The 21,539-nt window shown below is 36.9% G+C and overlaps 2 protein-coding genes across 2 annotated transcripts; both read right to left on the reverse strand.

The window, feature by feature from the left end:
• Nucleotides 1-240: 240 nt before the first annotated feature.
• On the reverse strand, nucleotides 241-13,579 carry LOC121753615 (squamous cell carcinoma antigen recognized by T-cells 3-like). Its single transcript, XM_042148834.1, has 16 exons — nucleotides 13,253-13,579; nucleotides 12,864-12,997; nucleotides 9,977-10,034; nucleotides 9,407-9,622; nucleotides 8,597-8,869; nucleotides 7,176-7,310; nucleotides 6,961-7,086; nucleotides 6,332-6,376; nucleotides 5,946-6,053; nucleotides 3,856-3,998; nucleotides 3,631-3,754; nucleotides 2,741-2,815; nucleotides 1,655-2,020; nucleotides 1,479-1,571; nucleotides 957-1,116; nucleotides 241-606 (listed from the first exon to the last, which is right to left on the reverse strand). The coding sequence occupies exons 1-16, from the start codon at nucleotides 13,481-13,483 to the stop codon at nucleotides 371-373; spliced, it is 2,523 nt and encodes an 840-aa protein (XP_042004768.1). The 5' UTR covers nucleotides 13,484-13,579; the 3' UTR covers nucleotides 241-370.
• A 1,000-nt stretch (nucleotides 13,580-14,579) lies between these two features.
• LOC121756124 (26S proteasome regulatory subunit 6A homolog) lies at nucleotides 14,580-18,526 on the reverse strand. The gene is made up of 10 exons (XM_042151589.1): nucleotides 18,306-18,526; nucleotides 18,086-18,202; nucleotides 17,213-17,320; nucleotides 16,632-16,823; nucleotides 16,354-16,545; nucleotides 16,015-16,133; nucleotides 15,757-15,844; nucleotides 15,439-15,558; nucleotides 15,160-15,300; nucleotides 14,580-14,994 (listed from the first exon to the last, which is right to left on the reverse strand). Exons 1-10 carry the CDS (start codon nucleotides 18,417-18,419, stop codon nucleotides 14,917-14,919), a joined length of 1,269 nt encoding a protein of 422 aa, XP_042007523.1. The 5' UTR covers nucleotides 18,420-18,526; the 3' UTR covers nucleotides 14,580-14,916.
• Nucleotides 18,527-21,539: the final 3,013 nt, after the last annotated feature.

Genomic DNA, 21,539 nt, shown 5'->3' on the forward strand with positions numbered 1-21,539 from the left:
TGCCCTCGTGCATTACCACTTTATCACTACGTCCGAGTTTTCTAATACATTCCCTTCCAATATTCAATAGTGAATCGACGAGTAGACCTTAGTTCATACATTCCCTGCATCAGTTATCTAACAAACTAGTAGGGTGTACGACCAATGCATTTCAACCATGTTCAATGAGCCAAAAATGTGTGTCCCTCTTGAAAAATTACGATCTTGACACCATCAGAAAAGACTTGTGAAACTGATATATTAGTGAAGAAACACTGCTTCAGATCACACTAATAAAGATTATCGACGTGTGCCCAATTAGAAAAAGATCATCAAGTAATCCAACTTTTTAGTCGATTACAAGAAGCATAGCCAGTGGCATATTTGACCTTCATGATTTCATTAGCATCTTCCTGAACTCATCATTAGATTTGGGGTTATCGGCCTCCTGTTCATTAGCTGCATCAGATGGTGGTGCGCTTCGACTGCTCCAACCGAGAGGTTTCACATTTCTTGGTACTGCAAATGTGTTCCTCCCCTTCAGCTGAACGTCATCATGCCCAGAAGTGGGAGACTGTGGCTGAATGTCAATTTTCCCCTTGGGAATCTCTCGTGTGTCTGTTCTGCCTGCAACGTAACAGCAATATGAATCACATATATTGTGTAGTGAATTTCAGTAAAGCAGAAATGATATAGGCAAGCTATCCATGCCAAAGCAGATTGGATGAGGGATAAGTCTAGCAAAGGAAATCTTCCACTACACAACCATTTTAGTCGAGCCTGACATGACTATCACCTTGGACTTGTTTTTTTGTTTTTGGACAAGAACATTTTATAAATTACAGCAGCTAGAAACTACCTAGCGTCACTAATACTTCAAACAGCAATTGACATTTTAGATTTGTTTCAAATAACAACTGACTAACACAAGGTAGGATACAAAATTTGAAGATAGACATGCTGATGCATTAACTTACCAGGTTCTGCTCTGCCACTGCGCCCAGCAACTTCTTTCTTCCTGCCTTGCTTAGGATCTGATTTCAAAATGCTTAACTTCTTGCCCATAAAGATTTGTTTGTTCTTTTGTAAAGCCGCTGCAAGGTGTGCATCGTCTGAGAAATCCACATATGCCAACCCCTTCACGAAGAAACAGGTGTAAATAATAGGACCAACATAATTATAGAATGCAAATCCCAAGATCAAACTCTAAATGAACAGAGATTTTAGGGTCTCAACCACTACATTGTACTACTGAGCAACATCAAGATTAATCAAATCAATTTACTTTTTACTTTCTAAGGAAAATGGCATCTCCAAGACTTTATTCTTGTCAGAGCTGATCAAAGAGAAAATTTTGGTTTTTTGAGGAACAATGTAGCCAATAGAAACATTAACAACAAAAAGTCGCAAACCTAGGAAGACAAATATTAAAACCCACTATATGTAAAATTGTACATATTAATTACTGCCCCAATGGGAAAAAAATGCTCAGCACTTACTCTTGATTTTCTGGTAAATTTGTCCTTTAGTAATCGAACTGCAACAACTCCACCAGCATCAGCAAAGAAATTATGCAGATCATCAGCAGTTGCCTACAGGTATTGTAATGAATATCATGATCCATGATTTAGAGATGATTGGTTACAAAAGAAAGTCTTGGCAAGAGACAACATGCCTGGAGATTCAGATTGGAAACGAAGGCAGTGCATTGATCATTAAATTGGATAGACTTTTTAGAGGATTTATCTATTTCCTGGTTCTTAGCACGTTCTGCATTTTTGTTTTTTAACTCAGCAGCTTCACTTGGTTCAGCTGATTGCCTTGGCTGACTTTTATCATTCTGATTTTTTTTGTTGGAGTTCTGAGCCGCACTTTTGTGATGCTTAGCTGGTGGCTGTTCTTCTACTAAATGTGAAGTTGGCTTCCTCTTTTCCCGGGCACTTTTCTTGGGTGGATTTTCTCTCTCATTTGCTGCAGGAATGCCATTTTTGCTCTCCTGTTGAGACCTAAACAGCTGCAACTCTTGAAGACGAGGAGACACCTGCAACAATGTTAACATTGGATGCAACACACGAAGGAATAATTAAAAGGGATAAATAAAATATCTTAAATTCAAAGCATCTCATATGAAGAGCCTGAACATCTAAATTGCAGGTATCCCAAATTATTTTCAGCAAGTATTGTTCATATAATCATGTCTAACTAAAACAAAAGGTACACTAAGGTTAATAATGTGTAATCCAGGACATAATCAAATGGACATCAATACGAGAGACTTCTTACTTTCAGTTTCTCCAGAAATTCTAAAGTTCTATACATGTGTCACATACAGGCTTCTTATTCTAGTTGGCAATATTGACCCATTAATTATGCTTAGTGACAGTTCAGCGTAATACCACTAATAAATGTACTGATCCACAATTCCACATAGACAATTAGGGGCACAGCCTGGCACCACATAACTTCTATGAACACATTCGAAGTTAAGTGTTGATGAATGTAATGTGCCTCTTTGACTAATAAAATAATGCAGAAAATATGCAGTTAAAAAATGACGTGCCTATTATTTATCACGACTATTTGCATATATATTGGCTATAATGCAGAGCAAGTCAGAAAGGTGTCAATTGTATAACAAGTGAAAAGAAAAACTTTAAGAAGTAAAGGGGCTATATATTGCGAGTATTTCCTAAAAATGTAGTCTTAAGTAGTGAACAGCAGGTAAGGCATATTGGAAAACAAAATTTAGATAGAGAAGTACCTTTTGAACAGCAATATCAAACTCTTCCAGTGATCCGTATTCTCTCTCAAAGCGCAGCCATGAATGGCAAATATCCTGAATGATTCTGTTTTTTAGGAAATGAATGTATCATCTAATCCAAAGGTATCACATGTATCTCAATTGAAAACATCAAGAAGACTCTGAACCAATACAAAGTGAGATCAGTCAAGTCCAAGAAGGCATTAGATACAATTAATTCATGTGAGGGTTGACTTGTATGAGGAATAGTTGAACAAGGGACATTCTCATTATTTAAAAGGACAAAAAGAAAGACTTGCTGCATGGGCTTGTTGAGTTCCGCAACATCAATGGTGCAATAATTGGGAAAATGTTTTACATGCATCTTATCACCCAAGCATCCAAATAATGTTGTCTGGTTCATACCTTTTAAGCAATTAACTAGTTTAATAATTGGCTTAATCAATTATCACTAAAGCACAATTCACATCAGATTTCCAGTTTCCACACAAAGTGCATACAATACAATTCTAGCCTAAAAGGCTTTAAAAATAAACAAGCCTGTTTCCTATTCTTCAAACAAATTAATCATCTGCAGCATATAATAACAAAGGCAGTAAGCTGACTATGACTAAAACCTTTAAAAAGTGAACGCTGTCATTAAGAATTTCAGAGACAAGTTTGAACTTTGAAGATGTTATGGAGAGCAATAAGCAGATACATCCCCAGAGAAAAATCATTTTTCTTTTTTTTAAGTGGGATACAAGATAACATGGCGGCTCCAAAAAGTGGTAGAAGACACTTAAGGAGAAAAATTTTCATCAACCAGCTCCCGTTACCCACCAAGAGAAATCAAAGGAAAGGCTTAGCCCTTCTAACCAACTACAACAATAGTCAGCCCAAAGTCCTACCTCTGAGCCTGTTCCAGGGAATCTCTTACTATAGCATCTCTTGTAAAGGGATCTGCCTTCATTTATATTGCCCGTCTCAATCTCCCATGCTATATAAGCTTGCCAAGCTTCCATCATAGACCCACTAGAAAATAATAGAAGAGAAAAATATAGTTTAATAACTCTGTTAATAACAATAAACATATCAAAGAATCAACCAAGAAAGGGCAAGAATATAGAGAACACCATATTTTAAGCAAGCTCTCCCAGACACCACGAGCCGCAGTCAAATCTTTTCCATACTTCAACTCCAGTCGAGCCCAATAACTGTGCAAGCGAAGTAAGCTTTCTGTGTTTTTGAGATGTGGGGATAGGTAATCTGATGCACGCTAAGATCCAAAAAACAAAAAAACTTATGTAAACAGGGGTTAATAGATTTCAAAGTAAAAGGCACACATTTTGCCAATATAGTCAGTTGACATAAAATAGACTGATACCATTAAGCAGTACATCTTTTTTAGACACACACATCAAAATCAATAAAGCAAAATATGAAACGAGAGTAGTTGGTGGCTATTCAGCCATCATGGATACTGGGCATCTATAAACATTTAATGAGGAGCATGATAATGTGCAACTCATGTTTTAAGCCTAGGGCTTCAAAAATTTAAATAATAAATTACCATAGAAATAATGAACTATACAATAACTATTGCATAGCCTTGCCACAGAATTTGATTTCTCCTAGAAGACAAGATCAGGAAGTAATTAAACAATGCCAATCAACAGTAGTGATAAAGGACATAGATTTAGTGGATCCCTGTAAGGTAGCTTATTGTTGCAAACCTACCAATTAGCAACCAGCCTGACTAATGCACAAGAAGCAGTAAATAAAATATGAATAAAGCTTCTATTTAAACCTGTGAACCAGTGTTGTTAGGGTCGCGGGGCACACCGGGTCGATGGGGTGAAAATTCGGGTCGCGGGTCGACGAGTCGACGGGGTCGAGAGACCCACAAAGCTAGGTTAATTTTTTTTGCCTTTTAATATAAAATAAAATAAATATACTGCTCTAATGTTAATAATATATCAAATAATATAAATGTAGACGCAATTCATGTGAATAGAGATAAAATGGAAAATAGAAATGATCAAAATATCAAAACAATTCATAAGTCATAAACACAATAAATAATTGAAACCATTGTCTGAAAATATCTAAACAAAGTAATATATGAAGGTTGGCAACAACATATCTTTGAATTGTTTATTTGTTTAGGACTGAAGAGGCCGAATTCTAAAGTGTAGAAAGTAGGTTTGAAAAGTTTGATGTGGTGGATGCATATGTATAGAGAATTGTGATTGAGAGAGTCAGAAAACATGTGAGAGATTTGAGAAAATCAGAGATAGCATGTGTTTAGGGCGACCCAGGCGACTCACTCGACCCAGGCGGCCCACTCGACCCAGCCGACCCAGCGGCGACCCTGTATCTCGATCAACCCACCCATGTTGGGGCGGTGATGGTCTCGACCCGGGCGACCCGAGCGACCCGAACGACATTTTGACAACACTGCTGTGAACCCTTTCAATCTAGAGATTTCAGAGGCGATAAGGTGTGGTTCAAAGTCCTCTAGCTGATGCAAAATAGTACTCCCTCTGTCCCGCCATAAGCGAGGCATTTCTATTGGGCATGGGATTTAAGAAATGATACTCCTCCGTCCCGACTAAGATGACACATTTCTTAGTCGGCATGGGATTTTAGGAGTTATTGGTCAATGTAGTTAATTGGAGAGAGAAAAAAGTGGTTGGGTGTATTAATTGGAGAGAGAAAGTGAACAAATATAGAAATGTGTCATATTAGTTTGGGACAAACTAAAAAGGAAAGTGTGTCTTCTTAGTTGGAACAGAGGGAGCATTTCAAGAGTTAGTGGAGAAAGAGTAAAGTATGAGAGAGAATAAAGTAGAAAAGTAAAGAGAATTAAGTAGAGAAGTGAAGAGAGAATAAAGTAAGAAAGAGGAAATGTGTTATATTGTGCTAAAAATGGAAATGACTAATTTTAGGTGGGATGTCCCAAAAAGGAATGTGAATCGCTTATGGTGGGCCGGAGGAAGTATTCGTCAAAAGTAACAACAGAACAAAACAAGTGTGCAGTGTCATTCTACTTCAGATATACTGACTAGTTACACCAATAAAGGGAAAAATACTAAGACCATCAACATGTCTACAAATTAATCATCAATACAAAGTTACTATAAACAAACACATAAAAATCTGAGATCTAGAAACCCAAGGCAATAGTCAGTAAAACACTTAAAATAAGTCTACAATATAATACCTGAAATACATCCCTTATAATTGTATAATCCACTTCATCCTTCACAGCTGTAGATGAAGATATTCTCCGCCTTAGCCCGTCTGCTCTTGTGAGGAATACATTTAGGTACTGAAACAGAAAGTGCAGGCAAAGTCAGAAATACGGAGTACAAGAAAACAGCAATCAGTTGACCTCAATGCTCCAGGTATATAAGTCTAAAATCCATGAGACCCTACATATTAAGAACTACATGTGCAGTACAAAAGAAAACAAAGGTCAATGTCCTCCACTTCCGGTTAAGAACAAATTATTCGGAAGAGCCACAGATAGTAAGCATGTTCAGTAACTCTCCCAATACTTGAAATGCATATTTTCAGAACAATCAATCATATGTTAAAATTTTGTACCTCATCAAATCCTGAAAAAGTGCACAGCAGTGATCGTTCAAATACCTGAAATAATGAGAAATAAGATGTTGCACACAATAGAAAAGGAGGGGAGGGGAGCATAGGAATAGCAAGAGAAGAAGATCTAGAGATTACACACAACACTGGAACAAAAAGTAGTTCACATAATTAAATAGTGAAAGAGAAATAAAATTCTTCAAATAACAGGACCAGACAGAATTAAATTAAACCTTTAATATGCATGTGTTCTCTTTGCATGTTAACTCCGGTATGATACCTCTGAGTCTCTGACACATGATGCCTTAGTTATTATGCAGTTTTCTTGGATTTCTACATTTCTTTTGTAGCATAAAGAAACTAGTCTAAGATAACAGAGTTAATGGTTGATTTCCAATCTTGTGAAACAACAACACAGCTATGGACCTTATGGAATTGAGTATTCTCCAAGAAATAACGTCTCCCCCCCCCCAAAAAAAAAGAAGAAATCAGAAGGAGGATTTTTTAATGTCAACTTAAGCAGTGCATTAAAAATGCACCTACAACATTGAACAAGAAATCTAAAGCACAAAAGATTTAAAAAATCATTTATTAGGTGTCAGACTCATTGAAGGACTAGAATAGATACATACTGTTGATAACTCTTCCTCAGAAGCATGACAACGTTCCAGGGCAAGCAAGTATCGAACCCACAATTCACCCACCCAAGGACAGTTCCTTGTGGCCCTATAATAACTGTCCCTCACAATTCTGGCAGTCTGCAATGCATCAGTTCAAATGTCATTGATTGCAATCTCAGAAAACATAAATGTGAGAAAACACAACCACATAAAATGAAGTACAAAACCTTGAATGTTTTATCCAGATACTGTGTATAGTCAAGCCATAGATCAGCAGATACAGGAAACACGGCTATAGCCCGTTCATACAAGATCTGTATACGTGCTGGATCACCAAATGAGTGCTCAAATTTCAAGTAAGTCTGCAGAGTATGAAAATCATTAATAATCTGAAACTAGTCTACAGACAATACACGTCTGTCTTTTAACAGTGTTAAGAATTGGTCATTTTATTCTACATGAAACCCGACACTAATTGTGTACCATTATTTGGGGCATTTGATGCCAACTTAAAACAGACCCATTCAGCTCTTTCCCTGATTCATCCTCTCAAATCAAAACCTCTAGTCAAATGCAACCTTATTTGTTCTGGAAAATACATTACTGGGAAGAGCACAAAGGTGAACAACTAAAGCAGAAGTCATGTATATATAAACCTGAAGACATAATTTGTTTTTACATTCAGACACCTTTTTTCCAAAGTTCTATGGCTGGCTTAAGACTCATAACGTATGCTTCGATTAATTCTTACTCAATATACACAATTGCAAAAACTTCTTTCAGCCCTATACCCACAATAAAAAATCCTTATTCATCATGTCAGAACCAATTCTAAAATATTCGTTTCATAATAGCCTGAAATTCAGGGCACTGGGTATTGGAACTGGGAATGAAATGAAAACAGCTGTATAGTTACCATCTAGATTCTACAAATATTTCATCAAGATATGAAGTGCTGATGGACAACTAATATCACCAAGAGAATTAAGCTTCTTCCTCAACGAGTGGATAAATGTCTGTTTGAAGTTTGAACTTCAAAGGCAAATAAGCTGAGTTTTTTTTCTTTTTTTACAAAAATTAAAATAAAATTCGAAGAGCTTATGATCCTTACACCTAGATAGATCCCTTCATCTTATAATGTATGACTTTCAAATCATGCTAACATAACAGCAACTCCTAGTAACAAAGTCAATCTCTAAAAAGAAAAAGGACTATGAAGGGCCACTACTAGAGATAAAAGGACATCTTACAGTAATGGCCACACAGCTAAGAGTCAAAGACTCTTAAGACAACACGATTTATTCTCTTATTTATGTTCCATTTTGTGATACGAATATTATTCCAAGAAAGAGAAGTGCTGCAGATCAATTAAAAATAGCATACACCACCCAATAAGGCAAGGTCCTATAACAAGTAGCACTCAATGGTTTTTAATTTGCACCTTAGACAACTTTTCAGCACCAGCACAAAATTTCTGTATCTGTAAGTGAATCTCAATTTGCATCAACCTACGTGACCAAAATATAAATCTCTCATCTTTTGAACAAGCAGAACTTCAGTCCTTTTAAGTGGTTGATGCGTGTTCTTTATGTTTAAAGAATAGTTATTTCCTTCTGATAGAGAGAAGAGAGTTCTAGTGTGTAAGTACCATGAAATCTTGAAGTTTTTCAGAATCTGTATTGCTCTTGGAAATATTTTCTTCTAGATGAGCTCGGTCATTCAGCATCTCCAATGCCTTCTGATATACAGAGACAACATGAGATGGAAGGTCATCTAACTCTTTATTGTTAGCATTACTGAGATGCCCTTGATCAGCTTCCCAGGCCTGGTAAGCAGCAAGTGTTGATTTTAGGTCGGTATGGGGAATAGACAACTGACGATGAAATAAATTTCGCACGCGCTGGATCTGCTTTTCTTTTGCCTGCAAAATAAGCAGTCACTATTAACTACGGAAACTTATACAAAGTCAAAAGTGACATACCAGTTAACAACGAAGAAAATACTATTTCTGATTAGAAACAAAAACTGGCTGAAAGAGCTTAAAAATAAGCACAAACACAGATTTCATAAAATCTAATCAAAGGCCTTAGACAGAAATTAGCAAAGTAACTTCTGACAATAAAATGGGAAATCTTTTGATTACCAAACATATGATTGTTTTAAGGAACAGCCATTCAAAAAATTAAACTGCATCAGCATCTATATCAAGAGAAGCTTGTCTCTACATAGAAGATGAAAATGAAATAACTACACCTATAATTGTATTGACCTCCTTGTCCCCAATATCCATTAGTAGACTATGAGTAGGCAAGGATGACATAAGGACAAGCATTCTAATACCACAAAGTGACCAACTAGATTCCAGCGACACATACAGCGGAGTTATAAGTACCACAGGGAGAACATTATTTACAGAAAACTCATTAAATGGTGTAAGAAATGAATAACAGTCTCTAACCGCAGAGTCAGTTTCGTCAATAGTAAAAATAATCGCTTGTTCAAATTCTCTGTACAGCTCCCATATGTGGTGACCTCCATCAACATGCAAGCCAGCAGCAGTAAGTGCACGCTCAAATAGATTTCTTGCTTTCGAGATGCCCACGGCAGAACATTCTTTGACGGAAGGATCATGTTCTTGTACAAAATTTAAGTAGTCACACCAAAGGTCAACAGACTGCACAAAGAAGATTCAACTCTTTATTACTAGATACTAGATGGCAAACTGCAAAATGCTTTTAAAGAAATGCACATGACTATACATATGTACAAATATATAGAGAGCATTTTTTAAGTGAAACAGTTCAATTTCCATAAGATCACCTTCGCTGTTATACTATTTTATGTTGTTCAGCTTGATATTAGTAAAAGTCGCACTTTGAAGCTTGTGATCACCAATAATTAAAGGAAGTACGGAAAAAGTGGATATGTTTTTCACTTGTGAACAGAATTTAATCTGATTGTCATGGAGATTAGTAAACTGTAATCTTTACTCTTTAGTTAGGTTTTCAGGTATAATACAAGACCATACCATATAATCAGAAACTCCTCGTTCATACAGCTTTTCGATCTGAGGGAGTGCTTCTAGCCTGCAAAGGAATTATTTAATCACATAATAACGTAACAGTATGTCCAACAATAGTCACAACATAAAACATGAAACATGATTCTGACATACGTTAATAAAGATTTAGGTGTACAAAAAAATACATGAGCGGAGAGGGAGAGGGAGAGGGGAAAAGGCAAGAGAGAATGCAATTTCATATACTCGGGGTACAGAGCAATCACTTATCACTCATTGTTAAAATAGCTAAAGGTTAGATTGCCCATATCATTGTTCAGAAAATTGTGTACATCCAACTTCTATCATAATATTACATTTAACTGATCATCAACAACAGAATACAAGCAATATCAAGTTATTAGATAAAGTACTCAACAACAGTGAGTAAAAAGGTGCGGCGGAATCAAGAAAATTGCAATATCCACTAGGAGAGAAAACAACTATTTCCTCTAGGAGAATATTTAAGTTATACTTGTAGAACAGTAAAATATAGATATAAGCGGAAAAGTAAATAGACATAGTAGAAAAAGTAGTAGTGTATTTGGTGTATCTTATTACTCAACACAGCTCACATATATATAGTACAAGAGACTAAGCTAGGCTATGTCACATCACCGATGTGGGACAAAATACTAATATTCTTAACACTCTCCCTCAAGCTGGAACATCTATATTGTCCAGCTTGGTACAAAGTTCTCAAAAATGTTTTTCCTCAAACATCGGCAGCAATAGTAGTAGCCGAAACTATAGGGTAGTAGTTGCAGCGGTTGCATAAGTAGAGCTGCAAGGCAGAGTAGCAGCTATAGGGCAGTAGTAGCATATGCAGGGCAGTAGTAGCAACTGTAGCAAAGTAGCAGCAGGACAGTAGTAGCAACTGTAGCAGAAGTAGCAGATGCAAGGCATTGACAGTTGCAGCAGAGTAGCAACTGTAGAGCAGAAGTAGTAGATGCAGCGTAGTAGTGACAGTTGTAGCAACTGTAGCAGGAGGACAACGGTAGGAGTAGAATAATAACTACTGACAAGAGCGCAGGTAGATAAAAAGCAAGTAAGAGCGCAGACAGATAATAGCGCAGAGCAACGGAGCAGGAGTAGAACAGCATGCAAGTAATAGCGTAGAATGCAGCAACGTAAAAACCCTAGTTTGGGCAGAGTAACTGAGTAGAGCATAGCAGAACTGTAATTTCGGAAAGAGTGGTATAGCAGAACCATAATAGTGCAGAATGCAGCAACGTCAGAAACCCTAGTTTGGGCAGAGAAGAGCAGTTGTGCAATATAGTAGTGGCAGAAATCCAAATTTGGGCAGAGTAGAGCAGCAACACCGCAAACCCTAGTTTGGGTATAATAGCGCAGTAGAGCAGAACAAAACATAATTTCGGGTAGAGTAGAGTAGTAACGGAAGAGCAGAGTGGGGATAGTAGAGCGGGCAGCGGCAGAAACCCTAATTTAGTTCTTTTTTTGTTTTGGAAACCCTAATTTTCTAGAGACGGATACAAATCCGCTCTGATACCATGTAGAACAGTAAAATATAGATATAAGCGGAAAAGTAAATAGACATAGTAGAAAAAGTAGTAGTGTATTTGGTGTATCTTATTACTCAACACAATCCACATATTTAAGTACAAGAGACTAAGCTAGACTATGTCACATCACCGATGTGGGACAAAATACTAATATTCTTAACAATACTCTTCCACAAAACATTGCACATTTTTTCATTTTAGGGTGTCCCCCAAAATAGTGCACGCTTTTTTAACGTTCCATTTTCAGTGCTTTAGACACAATGCATCCACACTTTAGCCTCATTTTTGTACTCCTCCGTCCCATTAAAGATGACCCACTTTTCTTTTTTGTTTGTTCAAACCAAGATGACCCATTACTAAAAATGGAAACACCTTTATTTCTACTTTATTCCTTCTCTCTTACTTTACTCTCTCCACTTCACACACAAAACAAACTTGCATAAATTCCCGTGCCGCCCAAGGAAGGGGTCATCTTCCTTGGGACGGAGGGAGTACACTTTTACAAAACTATCAAATATGCCCCACCATTATCCATATTAAATTATTAATTGATACTCCCTTCATCTATTAAAATAGCAACCTTTGAAACGACACAGATTTTAATGCACAATTGGTAAAGTAAGAGAGAAATAGAAAGAAAAAGTGATTGAAGTATTGTTAGTAGAGAATAGGTCTCACCTCAGTAGAAGTGCATAACTTTAAGGGGCAGACCAAAATGGAAATAGTTGTTGTTTTTAAAAGACGGAGGGAGTACATAAAAAACAGTAAAGTGGGGCTCTTTTTCCACTCACAAAACACAAACTCACTTTTATAAAAACTCGTGTGACACTTGGGTGTGCACTATTTTGCGTGACATACATAATTCCAATTGTTTATTATTTTAAATCGAAATTTTGTGCTCATATTCTATACTTTACAAACACATCCACTTTTGTGAAATGATAAGCCATACTTGCTTTGTCTATATACCATGTACTATATTAATTACCATGGTATGCAAATATTTCTAACACCAAAAAAATCATGAGGTCACATAAACTATACCATACCAACTATCAGAAAGAATATATACTAGAAGCATTGAGTGCCAACACATGATCTGATGGCCAAAAAATTATAACATATCGCATTAGGCAATGTTCAGACCTAAAACATATCACCTATCATAATTCAGTAAGCCAAAACACTGTTGACTTTCTTTGTATAGCTATACTAAATTATATGGGAGACCAGTTAAAATTTTAGAGTTTAGAGCGACAAGAGTAATCGGACAAATTGCAATATTGAGACAAGGATCCAAAAAAAGCAAACAAAAAGTAGATAAGAAAACTCACGAGGAGCTAACAGTAGTTTGATCCTTAGCCCATTCGCGCCACATATCAGGAGTCAGTGGGAATACAGAACTCATTGCTTCCCTTGCTTGACTCAGCTTCTCTAACTCCCCTTGCTTCCGCAGAGCTTTGATATACTTTAAGATTCACATAGATAAACTGAGAATCAGCACATTTATCCTTCATACCGGATTGCGTGACCAAATTTGAAGGCTAAACAAAACTCGGTTCATCAAAATGATAGATTAGCACCAATCAATTGCAACAAACCCCGTGGCATACTCTAGCTTACAGACAGAAAAGCTAGTACGCATATTCACAAAAAATTAAGCACACAAAATGAGTAAAAGTATGTATGCTCATGTTAGTTATCGGAAGGAAATGATGTTTACTTGGACATGAGTATCGTAATCCGATGGATTATTGTAGAGCTGTGTTTCTAGTGCTTCAATTTGAGCCTTCGCCTGGGATTCATCTTCAGAGTCGGAGTCCGATTCGGATTCTGAGTCGGAGTCGGAGCCTTGAGTAGGGTTCTTAGCGTCGGGCATCAAAACATCGTTTGTGTTGCTGTCTTCTTCTAGGCTAGTCGATTGAGCAGAAACTAGGGTTTCAGAATCCGCCATTTCACAAAATTGAAGCTTCAGGAGGAAATTTTCAGCGTAGCAGTATCTACAAATTCAGTGTCTGCTTTTACTTGGATTCCTTTTTCGAAAAAATCTGTCCAGCTTTCCCGAAATACATTTGATTAATTTTAATGGTAAAGTAATCTAATTTGAGTAAAATTTTAGTAAAAAAATAACTCTCATCAATTTGAAACACGTGTAATCAACAAAACTATTAAAAAAATCTAAACTTTTTGTTGCGGAAAAACTAAAAAAAAATGTTACATTTTGTGATTTTTATGACTGATTTTTATAATTGTGGGATATGCTAGAATTTAATCAAAATTCATAATATTTTTAATAACTACTTTTAATTTTGTTTCAGTGTCTACGAATGTGATTTTACGTACTAGTACTACAATTTATCATAGTGATAAATCATTACAAGTTGTACATTATATTCTTTTGTTTTTCGATCGTATTTTATTATTTAATTTTAAAGGATGATCCAAAATAATAAAACTTGTTTAATAGTAGCCCTCTGGGCAAGCTCACAATTCATGTGGGTCCCCATCCAGGTTCCGACCCTGAATTCAAATAGCCTAGATAATTAGGTTAAATTTCTCCATCTTGTTAAATATCTCTTGATTATCTTTGAACGCAAGAACAAATATGAAATGGCAATGCGGCGATAGAGAAGGAGGACGAGACAATGATTGTGAGGAAGGAAGTAGGAGATGGTGGTGATGAGTTGGGGAAGGCCAAGACAACGACAACAAGGGGAGAGGGAGGTGGTGAGGAAGGAGAGGATGACATGGCTTGACTTTGTCACAATTCAAATACTCCTAGTAATTGATAGACGACGATTGTTTTTATTTTTTATTTTTAATACTTATCTATGAAAACAAAAATCGATTGTTGCTTCTGGTAATTATTTAGGGTTTATGTGCTTAATGCTTTTTTTTTCCTCCAAACTTTTAGAGCATGTGTTTAAGCATTTGAAATTGTTTAAAATCTCATGGAGTAATAAACATGGCCTCATCAAAATTAATACACGCGCGCCGGAAAATTTTGAAGTGGGACAATTAAGAAATTTCTTGATGTTGTTCATATATGGTTTTAGCAACAAATCATCCCAAATTAGAAATAGCGAATTGAAGACAAGTCCATATCATTCAAACATTTAAACAGGTCCATAATCAGACTCTGGTCAGCAGCAAACTAATATTTAGCTTAAAATGATAAAATTAACATAGAAACCAAACGACTGCGAACGTTTACATTGGAACCCACTTGTAATTTTCATGGACTGCCTCAAATTGAACAGCTCAGTGCAGGTTAGGTAACTTCCTAGTCGAACCTCATGAATGAGGGTGAGCTTCAACCGACAAAGTATTCATTCTCTCGCACTGAATTAGCAATACGGGACACCTGCTACCGAGGGAACCTGTAGTCTAAGCATAGTAATTCAAGCTGGCTTTCTTTTTCGCTTGAACTTGGATGATGCCTTCATTGAAATCTTCATGGTTAACCTGATACACCAAGTTGGTCCAATTAAATTTAGTATAGCATCTAAGTATACAGTCAAACACAGCGTCTCATGTTTCATATAATCATAGTATTAGTTTGATGTGAACATCACTCAAGATGTCATATTTCTCAATACACAACAGAAACATCCACATGTAAACACCAACCTCAGTGGCATCACGGCGAAGTGCTAACATGCCTGCTTCCACGCAAACAGCTTTAAGTTGAGCCCCATTGAAGTCATCTGTTGAGCGAGCAAGCTCCTCAAAGTTGACATCAGGATGAACATTCATTTTTCTGGAATGAATCTGCAATTACAGAAGTTATCAGCAGCATGCAATAATTACCAAACAGGCATTGCTACGCAGGACATTAGATATAAACACAGATTTAAGGCACTTCACAATTGAAGCCAAATTGTATACTCTTGATTTGAAGATATATACCTGCAAAATGCGAGCCCTTGCTTCCTCAGTAGGGTGAGGAAATTCTATTTTACGATCCAATCGACCAGACCGCATCAAAGCAGGGTCTAAAATATCGGCTCGATTTGTTGCTGCTATTACCTGAATACACAAATGAATATTAGAAGCAATAAGAGACCATGGCACTGAATAAAACAAATTAGAGCAATGATATCAAGTGTTCTAACACAAATACAATGTTAGAATCAGAATGTTAACTGTGCTGGCAGTCTTGCACAAAATCAGAATGAAAGGAAAAATATATCACTGAAAGAGAGATTAAAAGAAGCAGAAGCAAACCTTTATCCGATCATCGCTGCTAAAACCATCAAGTTGGTTGAGCAATTCTAACATGGTTCTTTGAACTTCTCTGTCACCACTTACTTCACTGCATAAGATGAGATCCTCTGTTATGTTATTCGCTTATAAACAACACCAGAGCCCATGAAATATAGGGAGTCAGGGACTCAATACTTCATCCAATAGATTATCATTTACAAACTTGTGAGGCACGCTGCACGGGCACCCAAACAGAAATGCAAACTGCATAAAACCTACCTATCAAAACGCTTTGTACCAATAGCATCTATCTCATCGATAAAAATGATGCAGGGTGATTTTTCTTTAGCAAGTTGGAAAGCATCACGTACAAGCTTTGCTCCATCTCCAATGAACATCTAAATACATAAAAATATTATTAGAGTACGTACAGTTAATAAACAGACTTACCAAAAAGAACCCAAAATACCTAAAGCAAAAATAGGGCTAAAACTGTATTAAAATCAAAATCACTCTAGGTAACTAGAATCACGCACTACAAGGGTACTTGTTTGGGCTGCACATGCCAAATGCCCACGCCATCAGGTTCATTTAAAAATGAACTTGAGCTAAATATACCTGAACGAGTTGGGGACCTGCTAGCTTTAAAAAAGTGGCATTTGTTTGGGCTGCACATGCACGGGCCATCAGAGTTTTCCCAGTTCCAGGAGGACCGTAAAGAAGGACTCCTTTTGGTGGGCGAACTCCTAACTTCTGAAATCTCTCTTTGTGTGTCATTGGCAACACAATTGCCTCAACCAACTCTTGAATCTGAAGTGTTAAAAAGCATGTCTCATAAAATATTATAAGAAATTACAAGAACCAGTGCTATTAGTTGATCAAAGGCAGAAACTTGCCTGTTTCTCCAAGCCACCAACATCATTGTAGTCCTCAGTTGGTTTCTCATCAACCTCCATAGCCTTAACACGAGAGTCATACTCGGATGGCAAAGTATCCAATATGAGATAACTGTCTTTGTTTACTCCAACAAGATCTCCAGGCTTCAACGTGTCAGGATCGACCAAACCGACCACAGGCAAGAAAATTGTCTGCAATTGACAGATTGTATGAAAGATGTTATTCCCAGAAACTTCAAAATATTTGTATGTCATATACGGATTATGGATTCCAATGCAGATGCCCTTTCCTAGGTATCAGTGTTCCTTCGATATGTTCAGCTCAGCATAAATTATAGTTGAAGTAAAAAAGAAGGAATAATTATTAAATGAAAGGACCTCCTGATCATTACCATCAACTTTGAATTCTTCATATTTTCCAAGCATATGAAACTGTATAGTGGATTCAGTTCCACTAGAAAAGCATATAAAGCTTAAAAGCTGTAAATTGAAAATCTCACCTACACCTAAATCATACCTAACATAAAATCGACGAAGACAGAGGACAGACAATGGAGCTAGTATAAATGTATGATAAGTACCTGGCGTGTAGATGTTTTTAGCACAACACATTTGCCCTTCCTTTGTGAATCGAGATCAATATTTGCACCATCTTCTTCAGCTTCTTCCTCTGGGTTCATTTCCAATATCTGAGAAAACAGATAAAAGGTGGTAATGGTATCCCTTTGGTGGCACACAGATCATAACTAAGAATTTTGGATAAATGCCACCAGTGTAGATCGCAACAGCATTAGAAGATTATTCAGGTTCCAGAGATCAGCTACTGAAACACATACAGGCTAATATGACATATATTCATATAGGTATTTCCCTTACAAGTATTTTTTGTGAACACACTGTCTAGGTAATATCATCTGGATACATCTCAAAAACAGTTCACAAGATAGAATGACCAGACAACACAACGGTAGTCCAACTGATTTGGATCATATCATGGACTGGCTCCAACACAATCTATACAAACGTCATCTTTAGATTAGTTTCCATGTAAAATATCTTTATAGAGCTGAACAACTTTGATGATCCAATAAATTTATTGTGTTTAGTTAGTAAAAATGGAATAATGTGAGGGCCAAAACTACAAAGTTTCCCTCAATTGTTTAAATGACCGCCAATTGTTATGATCTCAACTAATCATGAGACAGATACCCCTCCGACTTTGCATTCCCTACAGGACGAGCATTGATAAAGCTTGAAAATCAAACGATAGTGTAACCCTTCCCACTCCCCCAGGCCCCAAACAAAAGTGCACAAACCAGGCAAAGAAAAAGAAGAATAAATAGAATCCATTTTCTCCCGCTGTAATCTGAAACCCTAAGCAAAGCATAAAGAACCCAATCAAGCAATCCAATTTAGAGAGGGAAGTCCCAAAACCCAGCAGTACATAATTATACCTCCACAATGTTTCCGACCAAGTAAGGAAGCTGCTTATTCAGCTTGATTTTTTCCTGATTCTCTTTAATCTTCTCGCGGAACGACTCCAACTCCAGATTCGTCCTCTGTAACTCTTCCTGTGAAAAGCGATAATCCAGATCAGATCTTCACCGAAGTTGAAACTGCAACAAAATAAAAATTGAGCGAAAACAGAAGGCAACGAAAAGTCGGAATGAAAACCTTGAGAATACGGATTTCGTTATCAAGAAGACGAGAGGCGCGAGTAATGTCCTCGGTAGTCATGGAGGAGAGCTGGTCGTCGTCGAAATTGTCCTCCAACATGGGCGTCGCCATACCGATCAACTATGCTTCAAGGTCTCAAATTTGGTTAGAGAGAGAACTCAGAGAAGAGAGAGTAGAGAGGAGAGAGCCAGAAAATTGTTAACTTGGAGAGGGGGAATGGTATGTCGATTTGGGCTGAAATATGTTTCACTGGAAATAGCCGAGACGGTCTATTAGTTTTGCGGCTCCATTACTCTCACGTATTCTTAATTAGGGATGTCAATTTAGCCCGAAATCCGTGGATCGGCCCAAATAACTCGGTAAAATCATAGGGTTAGGCCGGAAAATTGCAACCCAAATGCAGAATAGGGCTACACGGGCTGACCTGTTCGGGTCGGTGGGTTATGCGGGCTGGCCGGGTGGGTTGCGGGTTAGCCCATGGATTGAGCATTTAAAATAAAAATTTAACTAAAATTTTATGTAATATACTTATATGAAGTATATATGGTAATTATAATATTAAGCGCACCATTGATATGAAGTATATATGGTAATTATGTCTTCTCTCTCAAATTGAAAGTTAGGGTTATGTGGAATATAGATATTATAAATATGTACTCATATTAAACCCCGCATTACGTTATTATGTCTTTCCTCTCGAAGACAATGATCCCATTGAAGCTTCTAAAGTTATTGATGTAGAAGAATGTCATTCAACTCCATAGAGTTTATTTTTTGAGATACTACTATCTATATTATCTTTTTAACTACTTAGAATTTATTTTTTGGGTATACAATTAAGAATGTCATTCAACTCATTGAAATGCATGATTTCCATTTAATTTCAGTCAAATTCACGCATGCTACTAATTAGCAATATGTTTATGTATTTTGTTTTAATTTTCAATCGCTGTTATTTTGTTTCTCTTGATCACTACAATAGTACTTTACTATTTGTGACAATATGTTTTTTATAAGTCAGAATATTGGATTGGATAGAAAGTAACACATAAGATCACTTTTGACCCGAATAGCCCGTGGGTTAGCTCGAAACCCGAAGATTTAGGGTTATGGTCGAAAATTTATAATTCGAAAAATTCACAATCCGAATAACTCGCACGCTAATAGCCCGACAAACAGAGTAGATTGCCCGAACCCGAGCGGGTTAGCTCAATTGACATCCCTATTCTTAATACTCCATCCGTTCATAAAAAAATAGACAAGATTATGAATGACATAAGTTTTAATATATAATTGGTAAAGTAAGAGAGAGATAGAAAAAGTAAGAGAAAGGAATGGAAAAGGTAGTGAAATGAGTGTTAGTGGATTGTGAGATCCATATTTAGAATGATATGTAGAGTTAGTATTGGCTGAAAACTTTTCTTTTTGAACTTAGTCTATTTTTTGTGGATGGATCAAAATGGAAAAACTTGTCTATTTTTCGTGGACAGAGAGAGTACTACTTATTAATATATCCATATTTAGGAATGTTAGTGCAACTCACAACATGTGGGTTGACCCGAATAACCAGCTAAATTTAAAGGGTTAAGGTGGAAATTTTATAGCCCAATAAAATTATAACCCGATTAGCCCGCAATTTGAATAAGACGAACCTGAAAATCCGATGGACTACCCTGAAAACCTGATAAAATTTTATGGTTCTATTTGTTTACTTCTAAGACTTCATTGATTATTTTTATAAAAATGAGCATTTGATAAGGCTCATTTCATGCATTGGTTATGAGGTTAAATTATGTGATTTCAGTGAACTAATAAGTGTTTGTAAGTTCTGGTGCGTGAAATATCTGCCAGACCCAAGGAATGCATACAAATCAACCGGGCAGACGAAAATGAGGAAAGTGAAGTGAAAAAGCGCCAGCAATTTACCTGACTGAGGAAATGATGAACACGCTGGCAGGAAGTAAAAGTGAACGAGGAACAAATCCTAAAAGATCCTTTTTCGGAGGGCAAAAATGACAAATCATAAAGAAGGAGTGCCCTAGGGATCTGAACCTCAACTATAAAAGGGACAACTATCTTGAAGAGGATAATCATTCTACACCAGCTTTAACACACTCATTAGTTTCACTTTTAGTTTTAGCTAACTTCACACACGCACTTGGCTTCAATGAGGTAATTCTGGGCATATTGGGTTCGGTTTAGCTTAGTTTGTGGTGTAACACCGTCCTCACGGGGGTGAAGATACAATCCTTTTTACATTTCTTTTGTCTTATCTCGCCGTGAACTTATTTGCCGGAAGCTCGGCGACTGCTATTATGTTTGAACCTTTTTCTGCAGCTATGGAAGTTTGTGTTTTCTGTTTAATGTTGGTTTTGATGCTTGATGTTCGTTTTTACTGATTTGGATGTTTTTCGCAATTGATTGTCGATTTGGAGTTGAGATCGGTTGAATCAGAGTTGGTTTGTTGTTGAATTGTTTGAATTGGAGTTGATGGATATGGATCTGGATGTGGTCGAGTTTAGATTGGATTGATCTGGAGTGGATTGTGAATTTGAGTTGTAGATTTGATACATACTGATTTGGATCTGCATGGTTATGGTTGTTTTTACTGTTGCTTTCGATTTGCTCGACCTGGTAGTTTTTAGCTTAATCGTAATGTTCGAAGTTCGATCTGAGTTTACTCTGTTTCTCTGTATTTAATGCTCTGTTCCGTTCTTGTTCATGTCAATTTGCTGAAGAAGATGAAGATCGTTGGTAGTTAGACTCAGATCTGTTTGTTTGTTTGCTTTTGCAGCTTTATCTGTTGTCGTAGCTAAATCGGGAAATCTGCTCCATTGCTTTTTCTTACATCTTTGTCTCGCTGTTTTGGGAAACATATTTACTTGACCTAGTAGTTTGATAAACTTTCCTTAGTTAAGTCGTCTCTCGAGTCATGCATACGTACGTGTTTTTCTTGTTTCTTAGGTCTAGTAGTTAGTTTAGTCTTTCAATTCTCTTGCCTCCAGTAGTTTTAAAGAATTCTTAACCCATGAGTTGCGTGGCAGCAGCCGACCTTCCCCAAACCCTCTAAATACTTGCTAACACCTCCGTCTCTGTGGGATCGATCCTTACTTCCATATACTAGCCAATAGTATGATGGGTTAAGGTTTTGAAGTAGTGAAAAGTGTATCCAATGACCATTTCTAATAGATTCATGATCTCCTAGACCTTGTGATATAATGAATCATCTGG

The sequence above is a fragment of the Salvia splendens genome, chromosome 11 (assembly GCF_004379255.2).
Source record: "Salvia splendens isolate huo1 chromosome 11, SspV2, whole genome shotgun sequence".
In the NCBI taxonomy this organism is placed as follows: Eukaryota; Viridiplantae; Streptophyta; class Magnoliopsida; order Lamiales; family Lamiaceae; genus Salvia; species Salvia splendens.